This window comes from Rana temporaria, chromosome 7 (genome assembly GCF_905171775.1).
Source record: "Rana temporaria chromosome 7, aRanTem1.1, whole genome shotgun sequence".
Taxonomy (NCBI): Eukaryota; Metazoa; Chordata; class Amphibia; order Anura; family Ranidae; genus Rana; species Rana temporaria.
Window position 1 is genome coordinate 148,447,575 of NC_053495.1, and position 26,936 is coordinate 148,474,510.

The window sequence follows — 26,936 nt, forward strand, 5'->3', positions numbered from 1 at the left end:
TGCCATTCTGTCTACGTAAATAGGCGAGCGGCGGTCAGCAAGTGGTTAAAAAAAAAACCTGCAAGACAAAGGCATAATGAGCTGGTATGCATAGCATACTAGCTTATTATGAATTACTTACCTGAGAACGAAGCCCCCGCAGCGGTCCTCGCTCACCTCCTCCGTCGCCGCCATGATACCCAGAGTGACTTCTGGGTATCGCTGCTCCGGCGCTGTGACTGGCCGGAGCAGCGATGATGTCACTCCCACGCATGCGCGCGGGATCCGGCAGTGATGGCATGATCTCTTTCACTAGCGGCACGCTCAGTGCGCCTGCGCCGTTGTCTTCGTCGCGCATGCGCCATAGACATCGGTGCCATCTTTCTTGCAAATATCTCCCACTGATCAGTTCCATACTGATGGGGAGAGAAGACCAGCAGACAACTTTAACGCATTCCTGTAATAGAAGAAGCCACTTTTGGGTGGCCCATTTGTTGATATGCTGCCTCTTTGCCTCTCCACAGCAGCTGGATGTTACCTGTGTTGCATACAGTGGTTCCTCCCATCGTCTTGTACATCCTGAGCTGACAGGAGGAACACTGGCATGTGACTTACTTACTGACTTACTGAGCCAATTGAATACTTGCAGTGGCCAGGGAGTAGCGAAGAGGCCATATATCAAGAAATAGGCACTAGAAAGGCAAATATATCACCCCTCACATTACAGGTATGTGATAACTTACAAATAGGGATGAGCTTCGTATTCGAGTCGAACTCACGTTCGACTCGAACATCGTATGTTCGATCGTTCGTCGAATTACGAACGTTTTGGGCCGTTCGCGCCAAATTAGAGTGGCGTGTCTCACAGTGCATTGCTGGCTGATGATTGGCCAAGAATGCACTATGACCCGCATGCTTGGCCAATCACAGCGCGCAAAAGACTGGCTTTGGCCAATTATGGCTCAGGGCAGGGGCGGACTGACCATTGGGACTCTCGGGCACTGCCCGAGGGCCCCATGCCACTAGGGGGCCCCATCAGGGTTTCCAGGCTGAATAAAACCAGGGATGTATGTAAAAATCTGTGTTTTTTTTTTACATCTGTCCCTTATATGTCCGAAACCGACATGCTTTTGATGTGAAAATCCTGAGATTTTAGCTGCCCCGCCTCTGCACTGCCTCCTGGCGTGGTGGCAACCTGTAAGCCCGGGGGCCCCATAATCTTCTATTGCCCGGGGGCCCCATGAGTTGTCAGTCCACCCCTGGCTCAGGGGGTTTAGTACACGCCCCACACTATAAAAGGCCGCCTGCAAGTCGGCCTTGTGTAGTGTGTTGCGGTGGTTAAGAGAGGACAGAGAGAGATAGAGAGAGAGTGTCATTTATTTCAGGTAGATAGGGCAGGCAGGCAGGCTAGTCAGTTAGGCCTTGAACACACGGTCGTTCCAAACCGATGAGAATGGTCCGACGGACCGTTTTCATCGGTTCACCGCTGAAGTGGCCTGATGGTCTGATGTGCGTACACACCATCGTTTCAAAAACCGATCGGGTCAGAACGCGGTGATGTCAAACACACGACGTGCTGAATAAAATGCCTCCAAGCATGCGTCGACTTGATTCTGAGCATGCGCGGGTTTTGAACCGATGCTTTTCTGTACTAACCATCGGTTTGGACCGATCGGGCAGCTGTCCATCGGTGCGGTTTTGAAGTATGTTTAAAAATTTTGGACCGAAGGTAAACAGACCGATGGGCTATACACACGGTCGGTTTGGACCGATGAAACTGAACCTCGGTTCTTTCTCATTGGTTTTGTCCGACCGTATGTACGGGGCCTTAGAGTTACAGTGTGTAGAGGATATATATGCATCCCAGGTGTTTTATATATGTTTATACACTGTATAGTTTAGCTAGATCCGCTCTTCCTAATTTACTGACAGGCAGGCAGGTGATTGTGCTAGCTGCAGTATTCTCACATGGTGTACTGTCTGTGTCCTCTGCAGTGTGCACCTAAAGCTACGTCAATAGATTTGCTGGTGTTTCTCATATTAATTCCTAAAGGCAGTAGAGCTGCACGATTCTGGGAAAAATAAGAATCACAAATCTTTTGCTTAGAATGATGATCACGATTCTCTCAGGATTCTTTTATTTACACACACATTATATATATATATATATATATAGCACCATGCATTTTGGAGCAGCGGCATTAAAAAATAAAATTAAAAAAAGGCCCATGCACTTTTTTGCTATTGAGGGGTGGCAGGCAGTTCATTCTCAAATTAATATGCTGTTCTGCGGCAAGGCACATACTCTGATGCATCCCATAGATGTGAAGTTGAACCTTTAAACCAGGGATATGCAATTAGCGGACCTCCAGCTGTTGCAAAACTACAAGTCCCATCATGCCTCTGCATCTGGGTGTCATGTTTGTGGCTGTCAGAGTCTTGATATGCCTCATGGGACTTGTAGTTTTTCAACAGCTGGAGGTCCGCTAATTGCATATCAGTGCTTTAACCACTTCCCGACCTCCTCATGTACATTTACGTCGGCAGAATGGCACGGACAGGCACATCAACGTACCTGTACGTGCCTGCCTAGACGTGGGTGGGGGGTCCGCTCGGGGAGCGATCCGGGACGACGGCGCGGCTATTTGTTTATAGCCGCTCCGTCGCGATCGCTCCCCGGAGCTAAAGAATGGGGAGAGCCGTGTGTAAACACGGCTTCCCCGTGCTTCACTGTGGCGGCGCATCGATCGAGTGATCCCTTTTATAGGGGAGACTCGATCGATGATGTCAGTCCTACAGCCACACCCCCCTACACTAGTAAACACATACACAGTGATCCCTAAATGTTACAGCGCCCCCTGTGTTTAACTCCCAAACTGCAACTGTCATTTTCACAATAAACAAAGGAATTTAAATGCATTTTTTGCTGTGAAAATGACAATGGTCCCAAAAATGTGTCAAAATTGTCCGAAGTGTCCGCCATAATGTCGCAGTCACGAAAAAAATCGCTGATCGCCGCCATTACTAGTAAAAAAATTAAAAAAAATAAAAATACAAAAAAACTATCCCCTATTTTGTAAACGCTATAAATTTTGCGCAAACCAACAGATAAACGATTATTGCGATTTTTTTTACCAAAAATCGGTAGAAGAATCCGTATCGGCCTAAACTGAGGAAACATTTTTTTTTATATATATGTTTTTGGGGGATATTTATTACAGCAAAAAGTAAAAAATATTGCATTTTTTTCAAAATTGTCGCTCTATTTTTGTTTATAGCGCAAAAAATAAAAACCGCAGAGGTGATCAAATACCACCAAAAGAAAGCTCTATTTGTGGGGAAAAAAGGACGCCAATTTTGTTTGGGAGCCACGTCGCATGACCGCGCAATTGTCTGTTAAAGCGACGCAGTCCCGAACTGTAAAAACCCCTTGGGTCTTTAGCCAGCATATTGGTCCGGGGCTTAAGTGGTTAAAGGGTCACTAAAGGAATTTATTTTCTTAGCTAAATAGCTTCCTTTACCTTACTGCAGTCCTGGTTTCATGTCCTCATTGTTAGTTTTTGCTTTGATGTTGCTGTAATTCCTCTCTGTTCTGGACACTTCCTGGTTGTCTGTTTCCTGATCACCACAGTACTGGGAGATTTCCCACTGTGGTGACTAATCAAGGAGGTGTGATTACTGTGTGTTTAAAACTCCTCAGCACCAATCCAGTTTTGTTTTAAAAAGTATCACTGCCCTCTATTGGCTCTCTGTCTCTGTACATCAGAGAACCAGGAAACAACAGCAAAAACTAAACTAAACTGCAGGCACATTATATTCAGGCCCGGATTTACTCCCTTTGCCGCCCCAAGGCCAGGTCCTTCAATGCCGCCCCCGCCTGCGCAGTACAGCAGGGGGTACATTATCCGCCGGGGGACTTTTTCTTTTTCGGCAGGACACTAAGAAGCGGGGGGGGGGGGGGTTGTGTCTGCCGAAAATTTATGACAAAATGACATTGAGAGCCGGGAGGGGGATTGCTGCTGCCAAGAACTATCTCACCTCCTCTTCCCTCTGTTTTTGAAAGTAAAAGTGTCCTCTCCTCCCAGCCGCAGTGCCGCCCCTGCACCCACTGCCCCCCCCAGGCCTGGCCTTGTTGGCCTTGTCTGGAATCCGGCCCTGATTGAGGCCTCATGTCTAGGTTTTGCCTAAGGCCTCACAAACCCTAGAGCCGCCTCTGACCTTATATTATATTAGGGGAATTCCTAGGACTTCAGTGAGGGGCCTTTTGAGCATCTTTTTTCTTTTGAAGAGAACTATCGGGTTTACCCCCACTTACTCTCTATCAATGTGCGCCATTCATTGGCTGATGGTCTAGGACCTGTTGGCCTTCATTGTCCCCTCCCCTATAATCAACTTTAGGGGATGGGTTTTGTCTGCCAACAGCTGGCCTTTGGTTTGGGGCAACCATCGCTTCCTCCCACTAAAGCACCATTTTGAAGCTCCTGAAGAAGCGATATATTTGAAATCGCAAAACATGTAGAGCTGCTTTTTAACCACTTTAGCCCCGGGCCTGTTTTTCAGAGTCGGTGTTTACGAGACAAAACCATTTTTTTTTGCTAGAAAATTACTTAAAACCCCCAAACATTATATATATATATATATTTTCTAACACCCTAGAGAATAAAATGGCAGTCATTGCAATACTTTTTGTCACACCGTATTTGCGCAGCGGTCTTACAAGCGCACTTTTTTTGGAAAAAATTCACTTTTTTAAATTAAAAAATAAGACAACAATAAATTTGGCCCAATTTTTTTATATATTGTGAAAGATAATGTTACGCCAAGTAAAATGATACCCAACATGTCACGCTTAAAAATTGCGCCCGCTCGTGGCATGGCGTCAAACTTTTACCCTTAAAAATCTTGATAGGCGACATTTAAAAAATTCTACAGGTTGCATTTTTTGAGTTACAGAGTAGGCCTAAGGCTAAAATTATTGCTCTCGCTCTAACGATCGCGGCGATACCTCACTTGTGTGATTTGAATACCGTTTTCATATGCGGGCGCTACTCGCGTATACGTTCGCTTCTACGCGCGAGTTCATCGGGACGGGGCGCTTTAAAAAAAAAATTGGGGGTTTTCGCATTTATTTTTATTTATTTTACAATTTTTAACACTGAAAAAAAATTATCACTTGTAATAGAAAAAAGCATGACAGGTCCTCTTAAATATGAGATCTGGGGTCAAAAAGACCTCAGATCTCATATTTAGGCTTAAATGCAAAAAAAAAGAAAAAATTTGGAAATGTCATTTTTTCAAATGACAAAAAAAAAAATGTTTCTTTAAGAGGCTGGGCGGGACTGACGTTTTGACGTCACTTCCGCCCAGCAGAGCTATGGGGACGGGCGAAGGAGATTTTTCCGTCTCGTCCCCGCTCAGCTAGCGAACGGTCGCGATCCCCTCCGCCGCTACCGACGGCTACGGTAAGCGGCGGAGGGCGCGGGAGAGCGGCGGGAGCCCTCTCCCGCCACCGATAACGGCGATCTCGCGGCGAATCCGCCGCGGAGACCGCCATTATCGTTTACACGGCCGCCCACAGAAGAGATGAATATCTCGATTGTGGCAGCAGCTGCTGCCGTTACCGAGATATTCATCTTTAAAGTGAGGACGTATAACGACGGTGGGCGGTCGGCAAGTAGTTAATGTTCTAAGGACTCAATCAGTTTTATCCAAGGATTTATTACTCCACCCAGCGTGAAATCTGTACTGCATTACAGCCAGCCTTGAGGCTATTGAGTATTCTTCTTGGAAAGACCCTTTTTGTTTCCTTTTTCCTGTATATTATGAATTACTGTTTTGTTAGATGCATCTATGTATTTATTTATGCAATATTACAATTACATTTTTATCAGCATGTGCCTACAAAGTCCATCTTTTTTTAAAGAAACACCAATTTTTTTTTTTTGTAACCCGTATAATCCAGGATGTGGCACACTTATATTAGAGGGCGTGTGATTACCACCCTAGGGCAATTGTAATCACGAAAAATCGTATACTCTTCACATTGCCTCAGTCTCTGGTACGAGGCATTGATGAGTGCACTCTGTGCAAAAGGTACAAAGGTGCAGATGACCCCGCCACTAGGGATGAGCTTCGTATTCGAGTCGAACTCACGTTTTTCGAACGTTTTGGGCCGTTTGGGCCAAATTCGTGTAGCGCCCCCTTGCTTTCAGCATGGGCACTACGCTAAGGTTGGTGGGGAATGGGAGAGTTACTTTACTCCCATTCATGGTTTGTCTAAATTTGGGACTTCTGTCATTCCAGAAATGTCCACTGGGTCAGTCTGTGGTCCAGGGGTGCAATACCACCCCTGGCCAGCAGTTGGCGCCAGAGGGGTTCTGGCAGAGCAAGTTTTTCCCAGCAGCCAATTAGAGGAGTTTTTCCCTCGCGGGGCATGCTGGGGGAGAGTATATATGTGACAGGGGTCATGTGTTAAGAAATCTTCGCGGGGTCCCCGTTCCAGGTGCGGTATCCACCTTCAGGGTACGCGCATCCATGGACCCCGCCGGCGCGGCCCACCTGGCCAAAGCTGCAAACTGCATCGAACCTCATCCTGAGGTAAAAGGGGACCCCAGTGCTTTGCTGGGTTCCAGGACCTGTTGAGAGAATCCCAGTCTGGGATAGGGTGTCCGGACCACTGACAGGTATGCTTGCTGTCATCCAGGGGCCTATATAGGAAAAGTCTACTGGGAGGATTCACTCTCTTTATTCACTTAAGTCCTTAATTGAAATTGGCCTGTGGCAGAGGCCCTAGAGCCAGGTCTGTGAGAGAGACCTGTTCCTCCCAGCTAGTTCAGAGTGACACTTCGGCTGCCAGGCCTATCATAGGGGTCTGTCCGGGGGCACTTTACCCACTCCAAGTAGAGTGGCGACGAGTTACAAAATTGGTACTATACAGAGCAGTACTGACTGCTCCATTTGATATCCAGGCCTGATACCGCAAGGTTCTCTTTCTTTTCTTCATCAACCTTGACCTTCCCAATTTATGTTGATGTTGGCCGTGTTTGGCCTGGACAATACAGCATTGAAAAACCCTTTATTGGCTGTCTGGACCTTCACTCACTACCGCTGTTCTCACAACTACACCCCTAGACACCGCCAGGGTAACTTAGTAGGCCGATCCCAAAATCAACCAGCGGCTCCTTCGGGAGTGAGCGCTACATTCGAGTGGCGTGTCTCGGCCCATAATTTACTGCGGCATCGCAGTGCATTGCTGGCTGATGATTGGCCAAGCATGTACTATGACCCGCATACTTGGCCAATCACAGCGCGCAAAAAACGGAGAGCCATAATTGGCCAAAGCCAGGGTGGCTTTGGCCAATTATGGCTCAGGGGGTTTAGTACACGCCCCACACTATAAAAGGCCGCCTGCAAGTCGGCCTTGTGTAGTGTGTTGAGGACAGAGAGAGAGTGTCATTTATTGCAGGTAGATAGAGCAGGCAGGCAGGCAGGCTAGTCAGTTAGAGTTACAGTGTGTAGAGGATATATATGCATCCCAGGTGTTGTATATACAGTGTATATTTATACACTGTATAGTTTAGCTAGATCCGCTCTTCCTAATTTACTGACAGGCAGGCAGGTGATTGTGCTAGCTGCAGTATTTTCACGTGGTGTGCTGTCTGTGTCCTCTGCAGTGTGCACCTAAAGCTACGTCAATAGATTTGCTGGTGTTTCTCATATTAATTCCTAAAGGCAGTAGAGCTGCACGATTCTGGGAAAAATGAGAATCACAAATCTTTTGCTTAGAATGATGATCACGATTCTCTCAGGATTCTCAAAAAAATGCATGGTGCTTTTGTTAGCATGCATTTTTGTGATTTTTTTTATTTAATTACAAACACATTATATATATATATATATATTGTGACAGTATGCGAGGTGCGATACATGATCATAGGTACATTTCACCTCGCATACGTTCCATTATGAGAGACTGAACCGGAATCCATTCCGGGTTTTACAGCCTCTGGGCCTGGCTAGGATTCCGGTCCGGATGTTTGGGTCTACTGGAGTTCACAATCAGCTGGACTTTAAATGTCCAGGAAGAGAGCACAACAGGGCTCTGGCTTGAAACTCAGGAAGGGACCTGAGTGAGGGGAGCGCTGAGTGCTGGACTGAAAAGGTTTGCTTTACTACATGTTTTGTGGGTGTCAGGGACTAGCCCCACACTGTATAGAGAGGAGATCCTGTTTGTTTAGTTTAGCGCCGGACGGCAAGGATTTAATTTATTGTTTTGTTTATTTTAATCTGCAAACCGTTTATAAATAAAATCTGGCATCCGCCAGACTTAAAAGAAAGTGCCTGCTTACAGACTGTGATTTCAGAAAAGGTGATCCCCACGAGCTAATCCCTCACACGTGGTGGATTCAGCGGGCACTTTTCTGAAAATGGAAGAAATGTTAAAGGCCCTGCTACAGGCCAATGCAGCCCAGCGGGAAACCAACCGCCAAGTCGCAGAGGCCGCTGCAGCACAACAGGCTGCCCAGCAGGAGATAAACCGCCAAGTCGCAGAGGCCGCTGCAGCACAACACCGCCAAGTCGCAGAGGCCGTTGCAGCACAACACCGCCAAGTCGCAGAGGCCGTTGCAGCACAACACGCTGCCCAGCAGGAGATGAACCGACAGTTTGCCGAAGCTCTGGTGGAACTGAAAAAGGGGTCCGCACCTCCGGTGTTAGCGGAACCAAAGATTGTACGTGCTTCCTACCACCTGCAAAAGATGACACCGGCGGATGATGTTGAGGCGTACATGGCGACTTTCGAGAGAGTCGCTGACCGCGAAGGATGGCCAAAAGAGCAGTGGGCGGGACTATTGGCCCCATTCCTAACAGGAGAACCCCAAAAGGCCTATTTTGACCTAGAACCAGATAAGGCCCAGGACTATGAGACTCTAAAGACAGAAATACTCGCACGCTTGGGTGTCACCATGGCAGTCCGGGCCCAGCGCGTGCATCAGTGGTCCTATTCCAGCAACCAGCCACCCCGGTCACAAATGTTTGACCTGGTCCACCTCACCAGGAAGTGGTTGCAGCCAGAGACTCTGACCAGCCCTCAGATTGTGGAGCGTGTGGTAATGGACCGGTACCTGCGTGCGCTCCCTGCTACCCTGAGAAAGTGGGTCGGACAGGGGGACCCCAACACTGCAGCCCAAATGGTGGACCTAGTGGAGAGGTACAGTGCTACCGAGGACTTAATAAACCCACCCACGCCCCACTTCGGAGTGTCTCGGGGTGCAAGATCTCCCAACGGTTCGGGTAAGACTGTTCCGGGGTTCAAGAGTTTGGGGAGAGTGGATAAGACTGTTGTTACAGCAGATGAGACTGTAGGTCCTAGACCTGGAGACTGGCCAAAGAAGCCAGGAAGGTTTTTGGGACCGGTAAGAGGACTGGGGGTAGGGCAAATACGGTGTTTTCGTTGCCATGCATTAGGCCATATTGCTGCAAACTGCCCTCTAAATGATGAACCTATGCAATGTGATTATGTTGATAGGGTAAGACGCCTTTCTCTGTTTGCACAGGTCGCATGTGTTGCGACAGGTCAGCGTCGCCTGGAAAAACAAATGTGCGTTATTTCAGTAGATGGCAAGCCTCTTACAGCCCTGCTAGACTCTGGTAGTGTGGTGACCTTAGTCAGGAGTGTGTGTGTAGATCCCGCAAAACTACACCCCAGTTGTATTGGGGTAATATGCATCCATGGGGACACTCGGGACTACCAGACAGCGGTGGTTGAGGTTGATACCCCCTGGGGCTGTGTAACACATTCAGTGGGGGTGGTACCTTCACTGCTCCATGAAGCCTTAGTGGGAAGGGACTTTCCTCATTTTTGGAAGTTATGGGAGAGTGAAGGGAGGCCCGTAGATAGCGCTCCCCCTCCTGGGGAAACTCGAGAACTCTCACCAGACCCGTTTTGCCAAAGGGAAGGGCATGCTGTTGGTGGGATCGAGGAGGCCGGAGATCCTCCACCATTCCCTGCCATGGCTGGGGAACCGGAGGACTTAGAAGCTAGCACCCAGCCTGAGGGTAACGAACAGGAAACCTCGCCTGACCCTGACATGGAGAGTAGCCAAAATGTGGTACCCGACTTGGAGGTCAGGAGGGAAGATTTCTGTACCGAGCAGCTGCGAGAGCCCACCCTCATGAATGCCAGGGAAAATGTTAAGGTGTTGGATGGGGAACCGGTGGATCCTAATTGGGTGGTGTCCTTTCCCTACATGGCAATTAAAAACCATTTGTTATATCGGGTGATAAAACATGGAGAGGAAGAGGTAGAACAGCTACTGGTTCCCAAACCCTTTCGCAGGGTGGTGCTAGACCTGGCTCATGGTCACGTAATGGGGGGACATCTCGGGGTCGAAAAAACCAGGGAGAGAATCACCCAAAGATTCTTCTGGCCCGGTTTGCATGCAGAGGTCAAGGAGTACTGTGAATCGTGCCCCGAGTGCCAAATGTCAGCACCATCGCCCCATTTTCGCAGCCCCCTTGTTCCTCTACCAATAATTGAGGTCCCCTTTGAAAGGATTGGCATGGACCTGGTGGGGCCGGTCGTGAAATCTGCCCGAGGTCACCAGCATATTCTGGTGATCCTGGACTATGCGACTCGCTATCCTGAGGCCATACCCTTGCGTAACACCTCCGCCAAGGTTATTGCCAAGGAATTAGTCCAGGTGTTTAGTCGAGTAGGGATCCCAAAAGAGATCTTGACCGATCAAGGCACCCCTTTTATGTCAAGGGTTACCAAGGAATTGTGTAGATTGTACAAAATCTCCCATCTCCGTACTTCTGTCTACCACCCCCAGACAGATGGTCTGGTCGAAAGGTTTAATAAAACCTTGAAGAGTATGTTGAAAAAGGTGGTTGACAAGGATGGGAGAGACTGGGATTTTTTGCTACCATATCTCATGTTTGCCATACGAGAGGTTCCACAGGCCTCCACAGGCTATTCCCCCTTTGAGCTCTTGTATGGTAGGCATCCCAGGGGCCTGCTAGATATTGCTAAAGAAACGTGGGAAGGAGAGGTCAGCCCATATAGGAGCATCATAGAGCACGTCTCCTTGATGCAGGACCGAATTGCAGCCGTTCTGCCCCTAGTACGGGAACATATGGAGCGAGCCCAGGAGGCCCAAAGGAGGGTCTATAACCGGGGTGCCAAGGTCCGTACTTTCAACCCGGGGGACAGAGTGTTGGTACTGGTTCCCACGGTAGAAAGCAAGTTTTTAGCCAAGTGGCAGGGTCCCTTTGAGGTTGTCCAAAGGGTGGGGGAGGTAAACTACAAAGTCTACCAGCCAGGGAAAAGGAAACCACACCAAATTTACCATGTAAATCTCTTAAAGCCCTGGAAGGACCGAGAGACTTTACTGGCCACGTCCCCACTTCCAACAGACCGGATACCCGTGATACCTGACGTTCCCATCACGGATTCCCTGTCTGTAGCACAGCAAAGTGACGTTAGGGCATTCGTGCAGAAAAATAGAGACTTTTTCTCCCCCTTACCCGGACTGACCAACACGATCCAACATGACATAGTGACGGAACCAGGGGTTCGGGTAAATGTAAAACCATATAGAATTCCAGAGGCCCGGCGAGAGGCAGTTGCGGAAGAAATAAAAAATATGTTAGAGTTGGATGTGATCGAGGAGTCTCACAGTGAGTGGTCAAGTCCCATAGTGCTGGTCCCAAAACCTGATGGCAGTATTAGGTTTTGTAATGATTTTAGAAAACTTAACAGTGTGTCCAAATTTGACGCCTACCCAATCCCCCGGGTCGACGAACTTGTGGACAGGTTGGGACAGGCTCGCTACATAACGACCCTAGACCTAACGAAAGGTTATTGGCAGATACCGCTTACTGAATCGGTCAAGGAGAAGACTGCCTTTTCCACTCCTGAGGGCTCGTTTCAGTATAAGCGGATGCCGTTTGGTCTGCACGGAGCCCCTGCATCATTCCAGCGAATGATGGACAAAATTTTGAGACCACATCGCTCGTATGCAGCGGCGTACTTGGACGATGTGGTCATCCACAGCCCAGATTGGGAATCGCACCTGCTCCGTGTACAAGCGGTCGTAGATTCCCTTAGGGAAGCACATCTCACGGCCAATCCAAAGAAATGTGCCATAGGCCTGGAGGAGGCCAAATACCTTGGGTACATTATTGGCCGGGGAATGGTCAAGCCGCAGACCAATAAGATTGAGGCAATTCAAAAATGGCCCCAACCAGTCAATAAAAAACAAGTGAGGGCCTTCCTGGGCATTACGGGGTATTACAGGCGTTTTATACCCAATTTTGCCACCATTGCCGCCCCCTTGACCGATCTAACGAAGGGTAAGGGGTCGGTCATGGTCAAATGGAACCCCGAAGCCGAGGGGGCATTTCAGAAGTTAAAACAGGCTCTTTGTATGGTACCCGTACTAGTAACCCCGGATTTTAGCCAGGAGTTTGTTATACAGACGGATGCCTCTGAGGTGGGACTAGGGGCCGTACTGTCACAGATCAGGGATGGTGAGGAGCACCCAGTGGTATACCTGAGCAGGAAGCTGAACAAGCACGAGAAAAATTATGCCATCGTAGAAAAGGAGTGTCTCGCCATTAAGTGGGCCTTAGACTCCCTGAGGTATTACCTACTGGGGAGGTCATTTAAGCTGGTCACAGACCATGCTCCCCTGAAGTGGATGTGTGATAACAGGGAGAAAAATGCTCGTGTGACAAGGTGGTTCCTGGCTCTACAGCCTTTTAAATTTACGGTGGAGCACAGGCCAGGGAAGCTCCAAAATAATGCAGATGCCCTCTCCCGTGTGCACTGTATGGTTGGGTCAAGTGCTCAGCCGCAGGGGCTTGAGCAGAGGGGGAGGATATGTGACAGTATGCGAGGTGCGATACATGATCATAGGTACATTTCACCTCGCATACGTTCCATTATGAGAGACTGAACCGGAATCCATTCCGGGTTTTACAGCCTCTGGGCCTGGCTAGGATTCCGGTCCGGATGTTTGGGTCTACTGGAGTTCACAATCAGCTGGACTTTAAATGTCCAGGAAGAGAGCACAACAGGGCTCTGGCTTGAAACTCAGGAAGGGACCTGAGTGAGGGGAGCGCTGAGTGCTGGACTGAAAAGGTTTGCTTTACTACATGTTTTGTGGGTGTCAGGGACTAGCCCCACACTGTATAGAGAGGAGATCCTGTTTGTTTAGTTTAGCGCCGGACGGCAAGGATTTAATTTATTGTTTTGTTTATTTTAATCTGCAAACCGTTTATAAATAAAATCTGGCATCCGCCAGACTTAAAAGAAAGTGCCTGCTTACAGACTGTGATTTCAGAAAAGGTGATCCCCATGAGCTAATCCCTCACAATAATATATATATATATATATAGTGTGTAGCGCTACCCCCGGAGGAGCCGCTGATTTAGATTTGGGATCGGCGTAATTATGTTACCTCTGCGATGTGTCTAGGGATGATGATGATGGGGTGAAGCAATAACGGAATGTCCAGATAGCAGGGTGACGTTTTTCAATGCTTTATTACTGGTCCAACATAACCAACAATCCAACTGAGGTAGATAGAAGTAGGTGGGTGAAAGAAGAACACGCAGATTCAGGCCTATGGATAAACTGAAGCAGTACTGCTTCTAATAGCAACTCTTTCCTCGTCGCCACTTCAGCCGAAGTGGGTAAAGTGCCCCTGGACAGGTCCCTCTCACAGGCCTGGCAGCCAGAGCGTCACTTAGAACCTCTGGGAAGGAACAAGTCTCTGCCACGACTTGGCTCTAATGGAATTTAGACTAGTAGTGAGACCTCTGCCACAGGCCTAGTACACGAGAACATGAAATGGTAGAGCGAATCCTCCCAGTCTATAATTTGCTTGAATCTCCCTCAGGTAGACTTCTAAGTTTTGGGGTCACCGACTGACAGTTTGCAGCGTACAACCTGTCAGTGTCCGGTCACCCAGATCCCCGATGGTTCGTCTAAGCCCTATTGGATCACCTGCCTCCGGGGTCTCCTCAGACTGACTCCCCACCGAACAGCACAACTCGCTTGGGATCTTCTCAATAAAGGTGGGGGACCCAGTAAGTCACTGGGTCCCTTGGCAGCATCAGTTGCTCCGGGCCATGAGGACCCAGAGTCGGGAACTCCGCGTGGCACGTGCGCCCTGGCCTGGTAGGCATATCGCCGGGGCCCGTGATGTGCGCACACCCTAAAGGTGGGTGCCGCACCTGGAACCCGCAAAGAACCCAGAGCAATGGCCTCTGCCACAGAAATACCCCTCCCCAGCATGCTCCGCGAGGGAAAACTCCTCTAATTGGCTGCTGGGGAGAAGCGGCTCCGCCTGGACCCCTCTGACGCCACCTGCCATCCAGAGATAGAACTACATCTCTGGAGCACAGAATGACCCACAGGACAGTCCAGAACTGGCAACAGCCGAATTTAGCAAATCAATATAGATGAGAGCAAGTAACTCTCTCATCCCCCAACTAAATTTGACATAGCACCTGTACTGAAAAGTACACAGGCGCTACACATACATATATATATGTGTGTGTAAATAAAAAAATAAATCACAAAATTAAAAATGCATGCTAACAAAAGCACCATGTATTTTGGTGCAGCGGCATTAAAAAATAAAATTAAAAAAAGGCCCATGCACTTTTTTGCTATTGAGGGGTGGCAGGCAGTTCATTCTCAAATTAATAGGCTGTTCTGCAGCAAGGCACATACTCTGATGCATCGCATAGATGTGAAGTTGAACCTTTAAAACAGTCAGGAGGCCGAGGGCATCAAAAACCACAGCAGTGGTAGCTGATAATAGCATGGCTTTTTTGTACAACGTCACTACAGTACTACCCTACCTCACTGAGCACTCACTGCTCTATGTTTTCCAAAAAGCTTAAAAAATAGATTTTTTTGGGCTGGAGCTACACTTTAAAAAAGTACCAGTTCAAAATTACAAACAGATTCTACTTAACAACAAACCTACAGTCCCTGTCTTGTTTGCACCGCCTGTATACTGCTGTTCAAAGTATATAGGGCCAAATGGAGATGGTAATGACCTGGGGGGAGTTGGGGGAATCCCATGCTATTTTTCTCAATGATTTTCATCCATATTGCAGGGATCAGACATTACATTAAAGCCGCAAGCAGTTTTAAATTACTTTTTTCTTATAGTAACACTATATTTAAAGGAATTTTTCATTTTTTTTTCACTTTAAGCATCATTAAAATCACTACTCCAGAAAAAACTAACATTTTAAAACTTTTTTTCCATTGATACATGTTCCCTGGGGCAAGACCCGGTTTCTAAAACCCGATTTACGACAATAACTTGCATATTAGGCTTTAAAATTAGCACTTTTGAATTTGAACGTTCGAGTCCCATAGACTTCAATTGGGCTCTAAATGTTCGCGCGAATATTCGGTCCGTTCGGCGGTTCTGGTGCGAACCGAATGGGGGGTGTTTGGCTCCTCCCTATTTGCCGGTAAAGGGAGGTGGGATGAGTCATAGGAAGGCCAATGAGAGCTGCAGAGCTGGAGGTGTACCTCTGTGTGTCTGTGTAAATCCAGGAAGTGAACAGGCAGTAGCTTCAGCTGCCTTCAGTTAAAATGGATGCAGCCAGACTCAGTGGAGGGAAATTTCTGCAGCATATTTGGCAAGTACAGAATCACAGTACAGTGGAACCTTGGTTTACGAGTAACATTGTTAACGAGCGTTTTGAAGGACGAGCAACTTTAAAAAAAAAATCCTGACTTGGTTTGCGAGTGTTGTCTTGCAAAACAAGCAAAATTCAAGCTAATGGGGTGTGCAGTACAGCATTTGACCAGAGGTGCGGGGGGCGCCGGTGACACTAGGAACGGTTCAGAGCCGTTACAAATATGTGAGCAGACTGCAGTTCCTCTTTAACTTCTCCACGATAGTCACACTTCCTTTGGTAAGCTGACATCATCACTGAGTGTAAAGACATGTGGTGTGTTTCTTCAATGAGGGAAGTTAGTACACAAGGAAATTCTATTTGACACACTTTGAAGTCTTCTCAAGGGTGTTGGACTTTTGACACTATGTATATGAACTTTTTAATGATTCAATACTGTGCTCTATGTATTGCACCTCATCTTTCTATTTGCACAGCATATTGAGTTATTTTTCATGTATGTTTTTCTGTATATTTTATGCTGCAGTTTATGTGTGTTATGCTGCTTACACACGATCATTTTTCGGCTTGTAAAAAAAATGTAATTTTAAACAATCGTGTGTGGGCTTCAGAGCATTTTTCGGCTTCTGAAAAACGTCAAAAAAAAAATTCTAACATGCTCTATTTTTTAACATGTCGTTTTTCGGGTTGTAAAAAATGATCGTGTGTGGGCTTTAACGACGTGAAAAAAACACGCATTGCAGTAGAAGACGATTCGCGCTTTTCTGTCTGTTGCAGCGTGATGAATGTGCTTACTCCATTACAAATGCTAGTTTTACCAGAACGAACGCTCCCGTCTCATAACTTGCTTCTGAGCATGCGCGGGTTTAAAAACGTTGTTTTTGCCCACACACTATCATTTTTTTACAACCCGAAAAACAAGATTTTTTAGAAGCTAAAAAACTATGTGAAGCCCACACACGATCATTTTAAATGACGTTTTTAAAAACGTTTTTTTTTTCATGCCGAAAAATGATCGTGTGTACGCGGCATCAGAGTAAAATTTTTAATTATTGTAAATTTTTTAATAATTATTTACCCCTGATGACGTCACATCTGACGAAACGATCATTGGGACGCTACACTCACACGCTCTGTGCATGCGCGATCGCCCACACATGTTTGTTTGTGGATTTTATACCTGCAAGGAATCCTTTATTTTAATTCATATTGGAGACTCGTTGGAGTCAGAATACCTGTATGCAGCACTGCAAATTTTACCATTAAATTTAACTTAAAGAGACAATACTATACTATTGGAGTTCTTTGCATATTTTTTTACATGTTTGCACCCTTTTTTGCTCTGATATTTGCTCTGATCTGAACATTACCTGGTATACGGAGGCTTCTAGTATGAGACACCTATGACATCTGGATATAAACGTGTATGGGATCATTGATCCAACTAGTGCTTTGTGACCTCCCTGAATGAGCCTAGGTTCACATTGAAGTGATTTATCATGAGATTTGAGAGATTAAATTGCATGACAAGTCGCAGCCTGACCAAGCACAGCGGGAGCGCGGCACTGGCGGTACTCACGCGTGCCACAGAGCCGATGACAGGCGATGATGTACAGGTACGTGATTATGCGCTTAAGGGCCGCCATGCGGCAGTACATGTACGTGGTTCAGTCCTTTAGTGGTTCATTTGCAGGGATTTCCTCTCACTTCCTATTTGGCTATGAGACAGGAAGTGAAGGGAAATCTCCGCAATGGGACACAGCTGGTCCCGGAACTTTGATAGACAGATCACCCGTCCAATCCTGGTGACGAGGTGATATGTCAATCAAAGTTCCCCGGCCAGGGGGCGGGGCTGAATATGACATTGAGCGAGCAGAAACACAGGAAGTAAAATGAAAACGGTTAAACCGTGTGTTCCCCGCTCTGCGCTCTGATCACCTGGGCGGCTCTCCTGTTTCTCTCCTCCCCTGCACACAAGAACCAGGTAGGCTGCATTTAGTGAACACATGCTGCATGGTGGACACAGGCTGCATTTGGTAAACACAGGCTGCATGGTGGACACAGGCTGCATTTGGTAAACACAGGCTGCATTTGGAAAACACAGGCTGCATGGTGGACACAGTCTGCATTTGGTGGACACAGGCTGCATTTGGTAAACACAGAACCGAAGTTCATTTTCATCGGACCAAACCGACCGTGTATATGCTATCGGTCTGTTTTCCTTCGGTCCAAAATTGTAAAGCATGCTTCAAAACCGAACCGATGGACCGCTGCCCCATCGGACCAAACCGATGGTTAGTACAGAAAAGCATCGGTTCAAAACCCGCGCATGCTCAGAATCAAGTCGACGCATGCTTGGAAGCATTGAACTTCGTTTTTTTCAGCACGTCGTGCGTTTTACGTCACTGCGTCCTTACCCGATCAGATTTTGAACTGCTGGTGTGTACACACATCAGACCATCAGGCCACTTCAGCGGTGAACCGATAAAAACGGTCCGTTCGACCATTCTCATTGGTTTTGTCCGACCGTGTGTACGGGGCCTTAGCCTAAAAGTATGAACTACATAAAAAATGTAATCTCACCTAACGTAACGTCATTTTGTAAGTAGGGATGTGCCGAACATCCCCCCCCTCCCCTCCGTTCGGTTCGCACCAGAACCATCGAACGTAACGAATGTTCGCGCAAACATTTAGAACCCCATTGAAGTCTATGGGACTCGAACGTTCGAATTCAAAAGTGCTCATTTTAAAGCCCAATATACAAGTTATTGTCGTAAAACGGGTTCTCAAACCGGGTCTTGCCCCAGGGAACATGTATCAATGGAAAAAAAAGTTTTTAAAAACGGTCGTTTTTTCTGGAGCAGTGATTTTAATGATGCTTAAAGTGAAAAAAATATGAAAAATTCCTTTAAATATCGTACCTGCTGGGTGTTACTATAAGAAAAAAGTCATTTAAAACTGCTTGCGGCTTTAATGTCTGGTCCCTGCAATATGGATGGAAATCATTGAGAAAAATAGCATGGGTTTCCCCGCCCCCCTCCCCCCAGGTCATTACCATCCCATTTGGCCCTATATACTTTGAACAGCAGTATACAGGCAAACAAGACAGGGACTGTAGGTTTGTTGTTACGTATAATCTGTTTGTAATTTTGAACTGGTACTTTTTGAACCATTTCCCTCCCGCACGGCAGGTTTTTACGGCCACATTGTGGCTCTGAATTACCGGGAGGCTGTCTATATATGGCCTCCAGGCCACTGGGGGACTTGCGCACGCCGCCGCGTCAGTCAGGTGCCGATGCGCGTGCCTGGTGGCCGCGATGTAAACACAGAGCTCCACGTCCTGTCAGGGAGAGGAGACTGATAGTGTGTCCCTTGTACATAGGGACAACCATCGGTCACCTCCCCCAGTCACCCCCCTCCCCCCACAGTAACAATCACTAATTAGGGAATACATTAACCCCTTTCTCGCCCCCTAGTGTTAACCCCTTCCCTGCCAGTCACATTTATACAGTAATCAGTGCATATTTATATCATTGTTCGCTGTAAAAATGCGAATGGTCCCAAAAATGTGTCAAAAGTGTCCGATGTGTCCGCCGCAATACCGCAGTCTTGACAAAAATCGCAGATCGCCGTCATTACTAGTAAAAAAAAATAATAATAATAAAAAAAATTACGCTCTATTTTTGTTTATATCGCAAAAAAATAAAAAACGCAGAGGTGATCAAATACCACCAAAAGAAAGCTATAATTGTGGGGAAAAAAGGATGTCAATTTTGTTTGAGAGCCACGTCGCACGACCGCGCAATTGTCATTCAAAGCGTGACAGTGCTGAAAGCTGAAATTTCACATGGGCAGGAAGGGGGTATATGTGCCCAGTAAGCAAGTGGTTAAAGTGTAGCTCCAGCCAAAAAAATCTATTTTTTAAGCTTTTTGGAAAACATAGAGCAGTGAGTGCGCAGTGAGGTAGGGTAGTACTGTAGTGACGTTGTACAAAACAGCCATGCTATTATCAGCTACCACTGCTGTGGTTTTTGATGCCCTCGGCCTCCTGACTGTGTTTTAAAGGGTCACTAAAGGAAAAACATTTTTTAGCTGAAATTACTTTTTTCACTGAAAGGAGTCCCCCCCTTACAGTGAAAGGGAACTCTGCGAGTTCAGATGTAAAAGGGGAAACTCTGTGGACTCTGATGTAAAGGGGGACTCTTGTAATTAACTCCATATGATTAGAAATGTTATTTAATAGCAACATATATGCATAGTTTATCCAAGCATACTATGAAAATAAAATTCTGTGCAACGCTGAAGTGTTCGAGTTTGACTTGAAGAAAGGGTGGCAACCCTAACTCAAAGTCTGCACAATAAAATGTAAGAAATTATAAAGGTTTTTTATTTCACATCAAGATTTGTGTGCTACTTTAGTACAAGCTTTTTTAATTTTTTAAATTTTATTTTTTAGCATCCTGTCAATAGTTATACTAAGCTTGGTGTATTTGTTCTTTTGCAATAAAGATTTTGTATTCAATGTTTTTTTTTTGTCTTTCTACTTTTTGTTTGCCGTTCCCTCCCGCGCCGAAATTTGATTGCGCCTTCGAAGTCCCTGTATGTCTGTCTGTGTTTGGTTTTATGATGCTCATCATCAGCTGGCCGACGCGGTCGGGCTGAGCAGAGTCTTGTGGAATCATTTGTATATTTTGTGTCCGGTAATGGCGACGTTTGTGAGCGAATTGGAGGCGGCCAAGAAGAGTCTGAGTGAAGCGCTGGGTGAAAACGTGAAGCAGTGAGTGATTTGTCTTCTCTTATTGTACGAGTACCGGGAGGCCTGCACATCCCCGGTCTGGAGTAGATACGCCTACCGATGTGTTAGCGGAGAGCTCAGCGTCTCTCTAGTCATGTATTTTAATTAGACGAAAACCCCAACTGAACGGCATTTACTCTGCTAAAGCTCAGCGTTCAATGCACATTTGGCTATTTATATAAATAAAAATGTTTGTTTTCACTTAATTTCCATCCTTTGCTGCTGATCTCCTGCCACCTCTTTACATCCATGTCTGGTGTACTCCAGCAAAAGCTCTATGATGTTTTTTTTTTTGCTGTAAACACAGCAACTTGTAGTCTCCATTGCAAGCCCATGTGACTGGGTGACAACACGGGACGACAACTGGGAGACTGGGACAGAGTGTTGTCACCCTATAACAGGACGTGCCTGAATGAGGATCCTCATGGCAGGATTCCCAGGTGGCATGTTAGTGAAATCTGAAGATCCACAGATATTAAAAATGACTTCTAACCTGACAGTAACCACTTGCCGCCCCACCGCGGTACATTTCGTGTGGCAGCTGCAGGCTATGCGATGTACTGGTTTGTCGCTGAGCACTGGTGCGCCACCGCGATCTGTGTTTACCTGGTGTCCTACCGAGAATTGTCCCCCGGCGGATTTCGCCCGCTCTGTCCTGTGCAGGCGCAGCGAACCTCCTGCTCTGTCCTGTGCAGCCGCAGCGAACCTCCTGCTCTGTCCTGTGCAGGCGCAGCGGACCTCCGAAAATTGCCGAAGCTCAACACAGCTCTGATTCGCTTGGACACAATACTGTGCCGCACGCTGCCGATGCTCGCTCCACTCTGCAAGGGGGGCGGGTGTATTACAATTATATCGTGTAAGGTGCGGATGCCACAAACTCCCCCATCAACAGTGCAAAACTCGCGCTACTTTTCATACACCCGCCCCCCTTTGCAGGCGATATAATAGTAATACACACGGCACGGGGGGGGCATGGCGTGTGTATTACTATTATATCGTCTGCAAGGGGGGGCAGATGTATGAAAGTAGGGCGAGTTTTGCACCGTTGATGGGGGGAGTTTGTGGCATCCGCCCCTTACACAATATAATTGTAATACACCCGCCCCCCTTGCAGAGTGGAGCGAGCATCGGGAGCGTGCGGCAACGACTGTCACAATGCCCTGTTCATTGCGCAGGCGCCATCTACAGCTCTTCATGTTCGGTAATTTTCGGAGCTAGAGCGCTGCGCCTGCGCAGTCCAGGGCGGGCATTATCCACCAGGGGGACACATCTCGGCAGAACACCAGCCTCTGGTATCATGTGATTGGTCAGAGCAATCACATGATTACACTGTTAAAAAAAAAAAAAAGTTGCGAATGGTTGTTTTTCTTACTATTGTGATAAGGTTATTGGCCCACGGCTATCACATGGTACTTGGGCCAATCTCAGCACCCTGTACCATGTGATTAGCTGTTTGCCAATTGCACAAGCTGCCATGAATAAAAGCCGTTCATGACAGCTTAAACTATTGCTTCTAATAGTGAACACTTTTATAAGCAATAAGGCCTCTTGTGAAGTATGGTGGCTGCGCTGTGGGGGAGGGAATGGGAAGAGTAAAGGGATCGTGTGTGAACTAAACAATGAAAAAAAAAAAAGGTATCTGATGATACTACAATGAACAATAAAGATGAAAGTGAACAAACACCTATAATCCTGTAAAGATTTAACAATGAAAATACATAGTAAAATGGCTACTACATATACAAACACCAAAACTAGCATAAAATAAGTGGAAAAAGGTGCAAAACTATAAAAAAAATCACACATGTGATAAAGTCCTGTCTATAAATAAGGTTCAAATCTAGCAGTCCAGTAATTCCTCCACAGAACAGTGTCTATACACCCCCACCCAAAATGCAACGTGCAAAAATGAAATCTTCAGTGATGACACCTCTGAGGCCCCGTACACACGACAGAGTTTCTCGGCAGAATTCACTGAGAAACTCGGTCAAAACCCGGATTCTGCCGAGAAACTCTGTCGTCTGTACAGTTTTGGCTCGATGGAGCCGCCGAGGAACTCGACGAGAAAATAGAGAACATGTTCTCTATTTTCTCGTTGTTCTATGGGAGAAGGCGGCCCGCCGAGCTCCTCGGCGGCTTCATCCCAAAACTCGACGAGGAACTCGACGTGCCAAGCACGTCGAGTTCCTCTGTCGTGTGTACGGGGCCTGAGTGTGCTAGCAGCTCACCTCACGGCTGTTTGTCCAAACAGCTAACAGAGATACTGTTCGCAACTGAATGAGTGGGCTGATAAAACACCTCCTCCTGACTTCTAAGACAGCTCACAGCGGCCAATGTGTATCATGGAAAAGAGAAGATATATGCAATGCATATAGCCTGACACTGTGAGGGAACCTCGAACAGGTAAAGATTTGAGAAAATGCACTCACATGAATGGGGATGAAGTCACGTGATGTGACGATATGTAGGGATTGGAGCACCGGGTACAGACAGAGTCTGAAGTTTTAATACAAGTTCGGCGCTCGTGGATGTTTTATTCTACTTCACTACCTAAATGTGAGTTTTTTTATCTGTTTTTTATTACATTTATCCGTTATATGGAGTCACGCTATGGTCTCTTTTTCACTCTTCCTAATGCTCCTATGATACATTGAGCCTTGCCATTTGGATGTATGAGGATCAGATTACACTCTCATCTGTAGAGCTGACACTCTGAGGAGGATACAAGTTCGGCACTCGTGGATTTATGCCTGCTGTCCTTTCGTTCATGTGAGTGTATTTTCTCAAATCTTTACCTGTTCGAGGTTCCCTCACAGTGTCACGATATATGCATTGCATATATCTTCTCTTTCCCATGACACACATTGACCGCTGAGAGCTGTCTTAGAAATCAGGAGGAGGTGTTTTTCAGCCCACTCATCCAGCTGCGATCAGTATCTCTGTTAGCTGTTTGGATAAACAGCCGTGAGGTGAGCTGCCAGCACACTCAGAGGTGTCATCACTGAAGATTTCATTTGGGCACGTTGCATTTTGGGTGGAGGTGTTTCATATAGACACTGTTATGTGGAGGAATGACTGGACTGCTAGATTTGATCCTTATTTATGGACAGGACTTTATCACATGTGTGATTTTTGATAGTTTTGCACTTTCCACTTATTTTATGCTAGTTTTGGTGTTTGTATATGTAGTAGCCATTTTACTATGTATTTGCACTGTTAAAATATTTACAGGATTATAGGTGTTTGTTCACTTTGATCTGTACTGTTCATTGTAGTATCATTAGATACCTCCTTTTTTCACTGTTTATTTCGCCCACGATCCCTTTACTTCGCATTCCCTTTTCACTTCCCCTTCGCATTCCCTCCCCCATAGCGCAGCTACCATACTTCACATTATTATCACTTTTTCTGTTAGGATCAGATTCACAGGTGCTGCTGCAGTTCCTCCCCAGTCCATCTGACAGCGCCGGAGTTCTCTATTTCTATAATAAGGCCTCTTGCACACGATACTCCAGTTTGAGCATCTACTTTTTCAGACTATTTTTGTATTTGCGCATGTATGCATTCTTGGACATTTTCGTGAAAATGCACAAAAATGTAGGCCTCTTGCACACTGCAGCTTGAAAATGCTCAGCACAGCTTATTTTTTTACTGGGCTAAAACACAGCCTTTTAATTGTAATGTGCCTATGCACACAGGCGCGTAAACAAGCGCTGTGTATTCTTCACTTAAAAAAACCCCAAAAAAACGCAAGACTAAGTTTGCGCAAACGCATATGCTCGAAAATACGCGCAAATACATAAAAAAAGCCTGAAAAAGTATATGCTCAAACAGGAGTATAGTGTGCAAGAGGCCTAATCCTTGCACACTATGTACCGTATAAGCCAAGGTTTTTCAGCACATTTTTTTTTTTTGTGCGCTGTAAAAAAAAATATATATATATATTTCTCTCATTGTTTGTACACGCTATAACTTTCACAGATTGGTAAAAAAAAAAGAAAAAAGAAAAAAAAAATACCAAAGACATGTAGCAGAATTTCTGGCTTACATTCATGAAGAAATTCGATTTTATTGGATATTTTTTTAATAGAAAGTATAAAATATTGTGTTTTTATTTATTTTTTCCAACATTTTCAGTCTTTTTTCATTTATACAGCAAAAAGTAAAAAACCCAGTGATCAAATACCACCAAAAGAAAGCTGTATTTGTGTGAAAAAAAATGATATCCATTTCATTTGGGTACAGCCTTGCATGACCAAGCAATTTCCAGTTAAAGTATAGCAGTGCTGAATAGCAGAAAATGGCCAGGTCATGAAGGGGGTTAAACCTTCTAGAGTTCTAGTGGTTAAAGCAATTCTAAAAGGCTGAGAGCCGGTTCACACACAGGCAGCAAGCACGACTTTGGGGGTGACTCGGCAAGGCGATTTCAAGGCGACTTGAGAGGCAACTTGCAAAATGACTTCTGTATTAAAGGGGTTGTAAAGAATTTTTTTTTTTCATAATAAGCATCCTTTACCTACAGACATTCCTCTTTTCACTTCCTCATTGTTAGTTTTTGCTCAGAAGTTGCTCTATTTCTTCTCTGTTCTGTTAACTTCCTGCTTGTCTGATTGTTACTCACCACCATGAAGGGAGGCTTTACTGCGGTGGTCAGTAACCTGCTCACCCCCTCCTGGGAACTATATATGTCCGGCAGGACGTTCTCCACGTGTTAGAGACTTCAAGGAGGTGTGAATTACTGGGCGTGCCGCAATTCATACTGGGAAATGTAGTTCTTGCATGAACGAGCGCCGCAAATCAGGAAGTGAATAAGAGAACAGAAACTAGAACGCCAGAGGTGATATAGATGAAGGAATTTAATAGGTATTTACTCGTTTTTTAACAGAATCATTACACTATTCTGTCTGTCTACCTTGCAGACATTAATTTTAGGCAAAAAATTTTTTTCCTTTAAAGTCAATGCAAGTCGCCCCCAAAGTTGTACAGGAACCTTTTCCTAAGTCGGAGCGACTTGCGTTGCTCCTATTAGAACGGTTCCATTGACTACTGCGGACCGCGACTTGTCAGGCTGCTGAGTCGCCTCTGTGTGAACCGGCTCTGTAGGTTTTTGCCTTAAAGGGGTTGTAAAGGTTTGTTTTTTATTTTCTAAATACCGTATTTTTCGGACCATAAGGCGCACCGGGATATAAGGCGCACTATCATTGAGCGCCTGTTAACAGGTTTTTTTCCATACATAAGGCGCACCGGGTTATAAGGCGCACACGGGTATAGAAAATGAATGAATGAATGCACACACCTCTGTCACACGCAAGCGCCAGCTCCGAAATGCCGTCGCATTCCAGTGACGTCACCGTGGCTCACGCTGCACACCATGCCTCGCTTTCAACAGTGTCACCGTACCAGCTAGTTTCACTGCTATACGGACGGTTCGACATAGAGGGGCATAGGAGCATTTTACAGCTTACATCTGGTGCGGAAAGACGTTACAGTAGAGACTATTTCCATGATCTACATGCCGGATCTCCTACTATTTACATGTAAGTGGATGCTGTAAACCTATCAAGTATGTCTGTAATGCTCAATACAACCATACATAAGGCGCACCGCCGATTTTTGAGAAAATGAAAGGATTTTAAGTGCGCCTTATGGTCCGAAAAATACAGTAGGTTCCTTTAAGCTGGTGCATTGTTGGTTCACTTACCGCGCTCGGTATATGTCGGCGGCGGCGGTCAAACAGCGTGGGAAGCGGGTATCGGCGTATATCGCGCACCCACAATTTTCCCCTGATTTTAAGGGGGAAAAAGTGCGCGGTATACGCCGATAAATACGGTATCTGAGCATATTCTAAGAACTGACTATAACTACATCCTGCCTCCCTTTCTAGTTCCCACGAAAAGTATTAAATGTAAAAAAATCACAAGTACCTCCTAAAACATGTAAATATTCCCTAGGATATTCCCTAGGATTTAGGGTCTGAACCTCTAAACTCTGCTGTGTCTGGTGATGCCTCGTGTTACTGAGCCACCTGAGATGCTGGACAGCTCCCTGGACAATTTCTTCAATGATGTTGCCTTGAAACCTGTTTTTCTTGAACTCTTTGCTCCTCCCATGAACTTTTTACTTAAAGCGGGGGTTCACCCTTTGAGAGCACTTTTTAGCCTTAGATTCCTGCTCGTTTTGTCTAGGGGAATCGGCTATTTGTTTTAAAATATGAGCAGTACTTACCCGTTTACGAGATGCATCCTCTCCGTCGCTTCCGGGTATGGGCTGCGGGAATGGGCGTTCCTTCTTGATTGACAGTCTTCCGAGAGGCTTCCGACGGTCGCATCCATCGCGTCACGATTTTCCGAAAGAAGCCGAACGTCGGTGCGCAGGCGCAGTATAGAGCCGCACCGACGTTCGGCTTCTTTCGGCTACGAGTGACGCGATGGATGCGACCGTCGGAAGCCTCTCGGAAGACTGTCAATCAAGAAGGAACGCCCATTCCCGA

General features: G+C 46.3%; 1 protein-coding gene across 2 annotated transcripts in view; it reads left to right on the forward strand.

The window, feature by feature from the left end:
- The first annotated feature begins 20,229 nt into the window (after window positions 1–20,229).
- TADA1 (transcriptional adaptor 1) overlaps window positions 20,230–26,936 on the forward strand; it is a 65,286-nt gene continuing 58,579 nt past the window's right edge. Inside the window, exon 1 of one of the 2 annotated variants that reach the window (XM_040360113.1) lies at window positions 20,230–20,428. In XM_040360113.1, coding sequence (XP_040216047.1) covers window positions 20,253–20,428 — 176 coding nt within the window. In that variant the 5' untranslated portion in view covers window positions 20,230–20,252. The remainder of the gene's footprint in view (window positions 20,429–26,936) is intronic. The other variant, XM_040360114.1, reaches the window with a different exon arrangement.